This window comes from Rhopalosiphum padi, chromosome 2 (genome assembly GCF_020882245.1).
Source record: "Rhopalosiphum padi isolate XX-2018 chromosome 2, ASM2088224v1, whole genome shotgun sequence".
Classification (NCBI taxonomy): Eukaryota; Metazoa; Arthropoda; class Insecta; order Hemiptera; family Aphididae; genus Rhopalosiphum; species Rhopalosiphum padi.
In genome coordinates this window covers 53,904,670-53,917,231 of record NC_083598.1, presented here as the reverse complement: position 1 = coordinate 53,917,231, position 12,562 = coordinate 53,904,670, and the positions used below count along the sequence as shown (strand labels likewise).

The 12,562-nt window shown below is 30.2% G+C and overlaps 1 protein-coding gene across 1 annotated transcript; it reads left to right on the top strand.

Moving 5' to 3' along the window:
* The first annotated feature begins 1,560 nt into the window (after positions 1-1,560).
* On the top strand, positions 1,561-11,381 carry LOC132921849 (uncharacterized). The gene is made up of 11 exons (XM_060985074.1): positions 1,561-1,939; positions 6,487-6,619; positions 6,705-6,847; positions 6,941-7,216; positions 7,292-7,386; positions 7,462-7,639; positions 7,953-8,331; positions 8,962-9,134; positions 9,201-9,430; positions 9,526-9,730; positions 10,040-11,381. Exons 1-11 carry the CDS (start codon positions 1,873-1,875, stop codon positions 10,234-10,236), a joined length of 2,076 nt encoding a protein of 691 aa, XP_060841057.1. The 5' UTR covers positions 1,561-1,872; the 3' UTR covers positions 10,237-11,381.
* Positions 11,382-12,562: the final 1,181 nt, after the last annotated feature.

Genomic DNA, 12,562 nt, shown 5'->3' with positions numbered 1-12,562 from the left:
TGAAGATTCAGAGGGTCATTACACCCGCCCATCCTCTAAACCGTCACCCATAATCTATAAATTTTCAATTTTAATATTTAAATTATAGCAAATTCCACGTAATAATAATTAACTTATTCAGTTAAATTCCGAATCAAATTTTTATGTAGAAATACAATTCATTTAGGTACACCTCCTTTCAAGATCATGCATACACAAAGCAACTCGATGACGAACTTGAACTATTAAGAACTTCTTAAACTGCAGCTCACAATACAACATAATATATAGGTATATTAGTTGTTTCGTAAAAATATCACAACTTTTCTCTGACATCCACTGCGGTACAACTATTTAAAGTACCTACAATAATTTGTTGAAATTTCATCTCAAAGATCTCGAATATCGCGAGACCGTGTACAAAAATGTCCGATGCTTACACTTAATGATTGTAATATTATGTGGACATAAGTCAAACAATATATTACCTATTGAATTACTCTCTTGGCTTAATGGCTGATTGTGGCCATCTATGAATGACAAATTTTTCTTTGGTTCGATGACTAGCTTAAGACGTCCAGAATCATTGGCTGTGAGTAAAATTTCAGATGTGTATCCTATGGTGAATCTAAGATTTTTTTTTTGGGGGGGGGGAAGAGCCAAACATTTTTCATATTAATTTTGTAAACACGATATTTAGGATTTGGTGTTGGGCCTTCAAATAAAGAATAACTCTTTCTAACATGAAAATTATAACCATTGTTAACTCATATTATTACAACTAAAAATATAATAAACTGTCAAGGGGGCCGGGACCCCTCACCACCTCCCCCTTGAATCCGCCACTGATGATACGCCTTGCGTACGGGGTGGAGGGGACATCCTTGTTACAATGCACCGTCCGTTTCGTATCGAATTATCGTATTATTTTTTAATCGCGTTAAATGCATTTCATATTGTTGTTCCGTCGAGTCATTGGAAATTTGTATAGTCGCGGTAATGAAGCAATACAAAAAAGCGGATATAAGTTCGCGTTTTCTGTGTGTTTAAAAATAATAAGACGTATGTAATCCGCTATTATATGATGTAATGTTATTATGTTAACATAAATAATTCTGAATCTCCCCCTCGCGGATAGCGCGGATAGGCAGTATCTGTACAAGTACAAAATTGATGTGCCTTGTACCTAGACACTTTTGTTTTTTAGTACATTTCTGATTATATTATAATATACGCTAAGGTGGGGAAAAATACAATCAGGTGACGTGTGGATTTATAGGCAGATACCTCTAAGTTTAATGGTTTGTCGTGTTCCCTCGTCGGCCGCCCTACCACCACCACCATTAGTCGGCGAGAATCACTATAAACCGACGGCGGTATGACTTCAATAACAATAAAAGTCATAACAATATTATAACAACAACAATAATAATAATATTAAAACCATTAGATGTACCCGTCAGCGGTGACGTCAACGTCGCCGTCGCCGTCGACGACGACAGAGCACGTGACCCGTCGCAAGGCCGCCCGCGCGCCCGTCCGCCCGTCGTCGGTCCGCGTAGATTCGCCGTAACCGCACGCCGTCGTTTAAACGATCGCCAACGTGCGTACCGCCAACACACGCGCGCGCGAAACCGTCCGCCGACAATATATTATCACCATTAATACCTGTCCTGTCCGTCCGTCCGTCCGTCAGCGAGATCGACCGCATCAACACGACGCACGTCCGGTACATTGCCCGCAAATCGCAGCGATATTGCCGTATCATACCCATCGGGCGACGGTCACCGCAAACTACCTGTAATATTATAATTTAATAGTGTACTATTATTGGAGGAAACGCCATCGCAATCGGGACGTGGGTGTTCGACCGTCAACGCACGCGGCCGCGCTATGGAATCGCGCGGGGCGCTGTTGCTGCTGGTCGTGTACGTCGTGGCGTTCCAGCGACCGGCGCACGGTAAGTCTGCACGTCGTTATCGCCCGGAGACGGCGGCATTATTTTCGTCGCATCTACCCAATACTTATAATAAATAATAATAATAATAATACGACGACACTGAGACGACGTTTACAAAGCCTCTTTCACGCGCAGTACTACGCTATATATAGTCACGTGTCGTGTACGCGGCGTCGGATTTAACGAGGGGGTGTGCAATGCGCCGGGGCCTCGAGTCGACGATGCCTAAGATTTCATAAGTTTACGGAGAAATCGATTATTAACAGCATATAGAACAATGGTCGAGGAAAATATAGTTACGATAAGTTACCCCTTTGTAGTATAGACTATATCATTATAATATGGACTCAGTTGTACGACCCCAACTGCGACTCGATTTAATGGAACACATGAACCGCGAGTTGAAATATTTTCTTCTTTAAAACCACCTCCACTTATATTGAACACCGAAAAATATTTGATTAATACATCATTTAAGTATAGACAATTATTTAGAAATATCATTTATTTTTAAACAGACACCTTGGCCTCCCGAGACTTAGATCCGGCGTTGATGATGTACATATAAATAACGAAAGGCTAGTCAGGCTACAAGTCGAGTATAAGTATTCAACTCTGTGTGATCCGGTACATAGTAAAAATTCGGTTTTAATATTTTTAGTTAAAAAAAAAGTGTTAAACACTATGTGCCGTGCATATGTTTAATATTATGTTTTTTAAACGTCTAAAAATAAAACAGCTTTAGCGTTAAATGTTTTTCTCAGAAAGATTTTAGCTTCTTAGCCATCAATATCTTTATGTACATATGTACTATAGCTATCACATTACATTGCACACTTGAATATTTAACTTGCGGAGTATATTCGCAATCAGGTTATCCAACCAGAAAACGCTTCGAAGATTTATTTTAACGGATACCTACGTACAACCTATTATCGAAATAGTATTTATTTTTCATTGTATAAATATATTTTACAAGTTTCAGAACCATATCCAGTCCAGAAATATAATGTTTGACAAATATCGATGGAAAATGTGTTTCCACGGAATTATTATAATATGAATCGTATCGCTTTAAAAATGTACTTTTTTATCTGGTATGACGGTCATTCTCATTTTAGTTTTTTATTCCTCAATCAACTGATAAAAACTATGCATTACTATATCGATTTTATACACTTAGTGTATGTTTATATTATAAATACGTGATGATTATACATAATGTATATTGTATACATTTGTCCACATTATAATATCCTCTGCACTCTTTCGAAATCTGTCGGAACCAATAAATACGTCACTGTGTTACTATAACGATATTACGCACCACATTATTATGCATTTATGACCCAAACATGACCAACATATCTCAACGCGTAATAAATCGCGTGTTCAAATCACTATTTACAACTTTCAGGAATAAGAGATTTTAATTCAATCAGATTGACAATTTTAGGAATAAAATTAATCGAATGTGTTTGCACCATTAGGCTTTATATCTAAGTTAGAATTTAATATTTTTAATAGAACTAGAACTTAAAATAGTAAAAAAAAAAAATTTAACTGAAATCTATCAAAAACTAAAATTGGGCACTTTAGACCCAAACCATGGAACAGATATTAAAGTTTAATAAATTCTAAAATAATGGTTAAATTTAAAAATATAACGTTTTAACATGATATATTACATTAACTGAATTTTCAAAAATATAATTCGATTACAATATGGATCTAATCATATTATATTATGTATAAGGATTGTAATTTATGTATACATTTTATAGTGATGATCGTTATTATTACCACTTACGTTGATTTGCAAGCTAAAGAAATTTAATTTATGAGCGATATTTTGTTTTTCGTAAAATATTTTGAAAAAAAAAACATTAAAAAATAGGTTTCTGTTCCTTTTATGATTGATGTGACATTCGGGCGGTTGGTGTATCTGACAGTAAACATTTTTGACCTTTTTTTTTTTATTTAATATATTAGGAGATATTTATATATTTATATAACTTAGTGCATATAGATTTAGTTATTACCATATTAATAATCAATATTGTATGCTTCCGTTCCTGATAGTTTATAAGGAATTTAAATTCAGACCTTACAGATAATCTTAAATTAAACATATTTAACAAAATATAAACTACCTGTAGGCTGTACATAATAAGTACAGCAGATGATTGTGTAGTGAAGTTGTTATACAAAATATATTGTAGTGTGACACGAATACGTTTACTAATAAAAATAGTGTCAGGCAAATGTCTAGAGGCTGTTGCACTAATAACTATAATAAGTGATAAATATTCACAGGCTATATTTATGTAAAATATTACATCGTTATGCATCTATACTTTCGGTTAGCTACTATAACGAATATTAAATAACTCGAGTAAAGATTGTTACGTTTTTATTGTTATAACTCCAGTAAGTGATCTCATTTTTAATTTATGTCCCAACATAATACCTATATATCACAAAATATATAATTGAATTTTACTCGAAAACTTTTTTAGTAAATTGTAATAACAATAGTCGTATTTTTGGATTATCACATTAGTAGTTCTACAAAGTTTCATTATACTCTTGGTACATTAACTAACTTTATTAATTCTTATTTCTTAATTTATTTAATTTTCTTGGCACGTTATATATTTAAATTAAAGAATGAAATGAAATACATAATCATATTAACTTAATAAATATTACCCATATCAACAAAAGAAATTTGCTTACTACCTAATTAAAATAACGTACATTAAATGAAACGAATCATTAAATAATTATCAGCCATTTAATTTCCACGCTAAATATATAAACAGCTATGATCAGCGGGAGCTTACAATTTATATCATAAAATTGATCATGACACTGGTATTTTATAAAACAAGCAGTCATTGTTTTAAGCTGGGACCACCTGTGTTATATAATAATACAACGTGAAAATAATATACAATTAAGTCGACCTTCAAAATTAGCTAGGTCTATACTACACGCCTACAAAGTGTATTGTTAAGTTGTACATATGTATTGTCATTTCGGTATACTTTCGCTTTTTTGAGTTGAAAAAAAAACAACTCGGATAAATTCAATTTCGTAGTCTCGGGCTTTTATACGTAAAAGCTGTTTCTTTATTGTAATTAAAATACGAACACCTAATATGTATTGGTGTACAAGACTGTTATAATATATGCATTATGCTAGTATGCTACACATATTATCTAGTTATTGCATTTTAAAACAAATCTTTAAGTATGCAGTTATGAATTTGTACGCATTTAAGTAGTTTTTATCTCATATTATATAATGAAATACGTCTTTAAATAGCTGATGAGAAGTAAAAATAATTATTTTTACCAGACTATATTAAATTTTTACGGTATCCGGTGAATTGGTCGCGAACAATTGATCGCCGGTGAATTGGTCGCCGGTGAATTGATCGCGGGCGAATTGATCGCGAATACAATTGGTCGCCAAGATAATTGATCGCCAAACGAACTTTTTTAGTTTTTTAAGTATTTTATTATCCTAGGTATATTACCGAATTTTATGTTTATTATTTTAGAATATTTAAGTATTCTTATTGTTTTATTTTTAAATAACGTACAGTTAAATGCTAATTTTAATTAAAAAAAATAATAAATAGATTATGTATATAGAGGATAATAATAATAACAATTTGATCACGGCCACGTTGATATCACCTTAACACTAAAAGGGTTAATAATAATACAAGTTAATTTGACAATTATATAATAATAAAATTACGTGACTTCACGGTATTGATAATTTAACAATGAGAAGACGTTGGCTTTTGACGAACAATTTGAGATTATGCCGCCGTGATTAGAAACGACAGAAATAAACTGATAATGCCCGTGTGGGTATATAATATCAATAATAAATACTTTATAACAATATAATGATACGAACTCGATAATGAAAATTTAAAATTAAATCAAATAAAAATTATACATTATATTGTTAATAGTTAATAATTACACATAAATAAAATAAAATAATAAATAATAATGTCAATTAATTAAATTTCAAAATATATTTAAAAATTACATATTATATTGTCAATAGTTAATAATTACACATTAAGCACATTCTGTAAATAATAATGTCAATTAATTAAATTTTAAAAATACTTAAATATTCTAAAATAATAAACATAAAATTCGGTAATATACCTAGGATAATAAAATACTTAAAAAACTAAAAAAGTTCGTTTGGCGATCAATTATTTTGGCGACCAATTGTATTCGCGATCAATTCGCCCGCGATCAATTCACCGGCGACCAATTCACCGGCGATCAATTGTTCGCGACCAATTCACCGCGAACCAATTTTTACTTCTACATTCCTGATTATGCTCATATGCAAGTACTATTAACGACTTAACAATTTGAATTAAACGTAATATTAGTAACATAGACATAATATAATATATCTGTTATATCTGTTTATGAAAACCATTTCAATCTGTCGGTAGATAATATTTTAAAAAATATACTCAAACTCTGCTTTTATAACTATAGGTCAAGATTGTCCAGATGGCGTACCAGTAACGTACGTTAAATATAGTAATTCTGCTCCAAGATCTGTAGTACAGCCGATCTTATTATACGCCAGCACTCCCGGAGTTGCCATAACGGCAGAATGTTACAACAGGTAATTAAAAGGAACAATTTAGATATGCCTTTAAACGTTTTTATACATTTTATATTTAACATCCGTAAATAATTGTGAATTTTAGATGTAGAAAGTCGGTGGACTGTGCCGGCTTCATAATAGATTACACATCGACATCATGTTACCGGGTACCTAACATGGGGAGTTCCACCGACAATATTGTCGTGACCCCTAATGTAAACTTTTTTAGAAAAGCCTGTCTCCGCGGTAAGTGCTCAATATATTTATACGACTGGATTATTCATGTATTTGCAAATGAAGAAAAAACCAATTTCGTAACTTTATTATATTCGTTATTAGTTCCCGAATCGTGTAACCGAAGAGCATGGCCAATCGAAGTGTCCATGGACTACGAAATAAATGGTTTTCAATATTCAGTTATACCCAATATTGGCGACAAATGGCGATGTGCCCAACTATGTATTGACCAAAACAATTGTAAGTCAGCGAATTACTTTCGATCAACCAAGATGTGTTCATTGAATTCTGAAACCCGTAAGACTAAACCTACGGCATTTAATCCGAGTCGGAATCAAGTCGAATATTTAGAAAATGAATGCGCCAATACACTGCCAGGTTTTAAAATATACACTATCTAATGTTTTATTTTACAATTATATAAAATTATAAAATAATGGTTTAAAACTTAAGGTGTAAATCAAATGAGTTCATGCTGGCACGAACCTGTTTATGATAGAACTTTACAACAAGTGGACTTACAAGTAGAAAACATTAATATTGAACAAGTATGAAGTGAAGTCACAATGAACGCTTATTAATAAAATAATAAATAGTAATTAAATGAATTTTATTCTATATAGTGCAAAGAAAGATGTGAATCTGAACAATATTTTAGCTGCAGAGGTTATACTTTTAAATGCCCTACAGATGGATTTGGTGGTACTCTTTGTCTTTTACACGGTGACGACACAAATACAGCTGGCCCGCTCATCCCATCACCGTGTTCCACTTATATAGAAAGAATTACTTGTATTGATTGTAAGACAGCATTTATTTTTCCAAACTAATTGACTCAAAATCTATTTAAACCATCTAATTAGTCATTAAAAGTAATTAAAGTTGTTAGATTTCCAATTATATTTTAAGCCTCGTACACTTGATTATTAATTTTATATAATATAGGTATTATATAGGTAAGTACCTATATGTTCTTATACTATATTATTATCTTTTGTTTTTCTTACGTGTATTTTTTCTTTAGAATAATCAACGTCATCGCCCGCCCATATATAATTAATGCATATAAAATAATATGAATAAAAAAAAATCACGTTGATATATTGGATTTCAGTAAGCGTCTCGTGTAATGATGACTCTATGATAGTGTCGTTGAGATCTCAGGGCTTCAAGGGCAGAATGTTTGTGCTAGGAAGACCAGAAGAATGCGGTGTTAACGGTCGCCATACAGATATGACAACGATTACCCTTCCGATTGTTGAAAACCACACTCAACGTAATCGCTGTGATGTTGTGGTGGCTAAATCGGCAAACAGCAATAGGAAATTGGCTACAGCTGTTGTCGTAGTACAACACCACCCGATTATACAAACCGTTGGCGATCGAGTGACCAAAGTGTCATGTGCTGTTGGTTCAAGTCCCCACCCGTCGTTCTTGGCATCTAGACCACAGAACATTACTTTAGACGCTACGTTTGGAGTAGCAGAACCGAGGTATGCTAAATATTATAGTCGATGAGCACATCATAAGTCAATACTACCTATATTGTGCTTAGTTAAAATTATTTTTAATCATTAACCAAAATTAACATTCAATTAAACATGAGAAATAAAAGTACTATAACGTTTTGGATAACAGTTTTCATTATTCAATTTTAATATTTAAATAACTAAATAATATTAATAGGTATATTCAGAATATTTTTACTATTTTAAAAACATTTTAATTCACTCGATCTTATAAAATATACATGTTAAAGTAATGAATATAATTAGTAGTCATCGCTCTTCTACAGTGCCTGTTTGCTTAAACCCCAATTAATCGATTATTTTTTCATAAATAGTACTAACTATAGATGATACTACTATATTTGTTACATCATTTTATCATTTGTATAATTTTTTATATGTCCTTTATATTACTATTTTTTAAAGAAAACTATAAACAGTAGGTATTATTGTATTAAATTTTAAAAAAATATGTACTCGTATATCAAACAATTAAAAATAAATATTGTTGAAAATGAACAATTTTAACTTGAATTGGATTTTAAATATATTAATCCAAATACTGCATTTTTTATTACCAATATTACGAAAATTATAATTTTTTATCTAATATAGTATACATAACACTATATACAATGACGGTGGCTACGATCCAAATGGTTTAGTTGGCTCTGCAAATCAAGTCGCCAAGATGAGAATTTTAGAAGTAGGACGGAACGTAAAACAAGTATCTGAAGTAAAACTCGGCGATGAATTAGAGCTCCGGATTGATGTGAATCAACCATATAGTAAGACGTTTTATTTATTGTTTTTGTCATTGTATTAACATTTAATTAATTAAATAATTGTTTTAGACGCATCACAATTAAGAGCAGGCCACTTGATTGCTAGTTCTGGAGATGGTTTGGACTCTTTGTTACTCTTAGATTGGAGAGGATGTCCTCCGGAACCATCGACATTTCCGGTGTTGAATTTAACACCTCCAAATTCTATGGTTGCAAGATTCAAAGCATTCCGATTTCCTTCGTCACCTGTACTACGGTTTAGCCTCATGATGATGTTTTGTGATCAGCTGTGTAAGCCAGTGAGTACATTTATAGTATTTATAGATATATTTTTTAAATTTTTTTAGATTTATTTCAAACTAATTTTGTATCATCTAATATATTTTTTTTATAGAGTGATTGTGGAAACGGACAGGTGTCCTATGGTCGACGAAAGCGCGATACACAGGCCTCTGAAACTAAAACAAAGGAAGTGCCATTTCAACTCGCAATCGTAGTACGTTCTCTTGAAGAACAAGAAGAAATTATAGCCAGTCAAAGTCAAATTAGTAATAGTAACAGTAATAATGAGAGATCATCAAGAAGATTAGAAGCTTCAGGTTTGAAACATACAATTATTTTCAAATACACATGAATTAAAATCAAAATGTATTTCACTTTAAAATGTTAGGTCATTCCATGTATTATAATGTACGCAGTTAATACAAAATGTTTTCCAATTATTAAATTATATACATATTAAAATATAAACCGTACAAATATTACAAAATTGTAAATATGTTTTATAGCAATACGAGTATAAACAACAAAATATAAATTAACCAATAATTATAATTAGTTTTAAATGTTTATATAAATAATGATTACCTATTAGATTCTAATATACAATTAATTATATATTTTTACAGTAATTCGCAACAACGAATGGTGCATTACTTGGCCTATAGGATTAGCAATCACTATAATTCTAGTCACTATGCAAACATTAATTGTATTAGGCTGTTGGTCATTTTTTCGACGATCAAATCAAAAGGTCCTTAATGATCGTGTGACTTTAAATTCTGACTTTCAACCAAGACATGTCACTTGGGCTGATCATCAATAAATACCTGCAAAATATACCTAGTATTATTTTGTTTGTATGTACGTTTACCTTTTTTTTTATATATATATTATATCCTATATAATTATATCAAATAAATTTATGTACAAATTATTTTATAACCAAAAATATATTAAGAACCGTCGGTAATGTAATAAAACGTTAAATTGTATATTAAAAATCATTATTTTACTATACAGAGTATTGCACCGAGCATATTCCCCTTATTTATACCTTTAATTAAGCATTTATTCAAATTAATTAATTAATTTTTAGTATTTCGATGTAAGTACACTTCGATTTTATATGCCATTTAAAGAATATTTGATGGTGGTACATACTTTTTTTTTTTAATGAGAACAGACTGTTGTTACTATAAATTACTAAAGGTACGGTTTCCCCGTAGTGTCAAAGAGTGGAACAGCACGGCATCATGATGTCACGTCCAAACGCGGCAGGGAAATCATACCTTAAGCAAATTTTTTTTTTTTTTTTTTTTAAGTTGATAGATAAATCAAAATTCGAATGAGTTATAGTTATTTTTATGTTTATAGTTTCAAAGTTATTACAACCTTATATACTTAGAATAATAATAGGCCATGATCAATAAATAATATGTCTGTGAAGACTGTTATGGTAATTTTAAAATTAAAGTTAAACAATATTAATTTATTTTATCAAAATTTTATAATTTATGAAAATTATCAGAATATAATAAGTATTGTAGACTAAACATAAATACAACTATTTTATATTTGATGTAGTTTTATTATAACGATTAGACAAAATTAAATCGATGATATAAACGATCTAATTAATTTAACTTACAATCTGTATGTATACACAAATTAAAATTAGAATAAATGCAATATTTTAGGATAAAATGGGATGAGTATACTTTGTGTATAGTATGTAATTATCATATTAAGCCAATCAAACGTATATTTTTTAACAAAATGTCGACATTATATATTATTATAAGTTATAAGTATTAAATAAAAGTATAAACTATACAAGAACATATCAAATATTATTTTTTATATAAAATATATTCATGATTTGTACAAATTACATTAATGATAATTAATTTAAAATAAGATATATTTAAATTTGTATGAAAATGAAATACACTTTTCAATTTCCATCAAGTTTTCTCTATTTATTTAAAATCTATTACTATAATTAATGCTATAATTAATTTTAAATATGTATACAGTATACTCTCATATCCATAGAGGATAGGCATCAGCATACAATACATATTATGCACATACGAGTAAATCGGTTTTAAAGATGCAGCATGCGTACACACAAGATCAGTCGGTTCAATTTCCTATTATTTTTAATTTACCTAAACAGCTTATTACTATAGTCTAGATCAGTGGTGGTCAAACTACGGCCCGCGGGCCAAATCCGGCCCGCCATCGTTTAATATTTGGCCCACGAAAGAACTATAATATTTTAGATTTACGTAAAAAAAAAGGCCCGCGGTAAAAAAAGTTTGGCCACCACTGGTCTAGATAATGGAACGAAATCTAGTTTTTATATAATTAAAAATTATCCAATTAATCAAAAGTATTTTAAGCGAAATTGTGTGTAGATATTTCACTAAACCGTCAATACAAATTAAAACACACAATATTATCACAAGACTAATAAATATAAAATCGTAAAATGTAAATATTTCGTTTTCTGTAAATCAAATTCGCGTTTTTTTTTTATATCAACACCCATAATACTAATGAGTAATCGTTAATAAAAAATATAGCACAGAAAGCTAAACATTGATATTGTGGAAAAAAAGAAGGAAAATTAATAATATTGTTATTTTTTACAGTTAGATTTTTTTCTTGTTTATATAAATTTTTTCTAATATTTGTCATATAGTCACAAAATCGAATAACACGAGTACAATCGAAAACTACAGTTTTATTTTTATTGAATATTAAATATTGACTTGTTTACCATCGGATCATTCCTGTAATTTTTTTAATCTATTTCAAAATATATCATAGATCATGTTTTTCAATTTAATTTCTACTTACTTTTTTATAGTTTTTTTTCCTATAGTAATATCAATACACTTTCAAATAATTTATTTTCAGTATTTTACTACTTACATTTGAACTTAAATTAGCACACGTCAGTCGATCATTTTTCTTTTTTCGTTTAGATATTATTATTTTGCAATTTTGATATAATATTTATATCTCACATATTATAAAATATTTAAGAAAATATTAAAATCCATATTTATGAGTTTTTTTGTTAAAATATAATTTTATTCATATTTCTAACTGATGAATAATAAATATTTTTAAATATTTCT

Bases quoted from the DNA above. Each gene is read 5' to 3' on its own strand.
- LOC132921849 (XM_060985074.1), top strand. From the start codon at position 1,873: ATGGAATCGCGCGGGGCGCTGTTGCTGCTGGTCGTGTACGTCGTGGCG. The intron at 9,431-9,525 runs GTGAGTACATTT...TTTTTTTTATAG, and splicing joins GTGATCAGCTGTGTAAGCCA to AGTGATTGTGGAAACGGACA. The intron at 9,731-10,039 runs GTTTGAAACATA...ATATTTTTACAG, and splicing joins AAGAAGATTAGAAGCTTCAG to TAATTCGCAACAACGAATGG.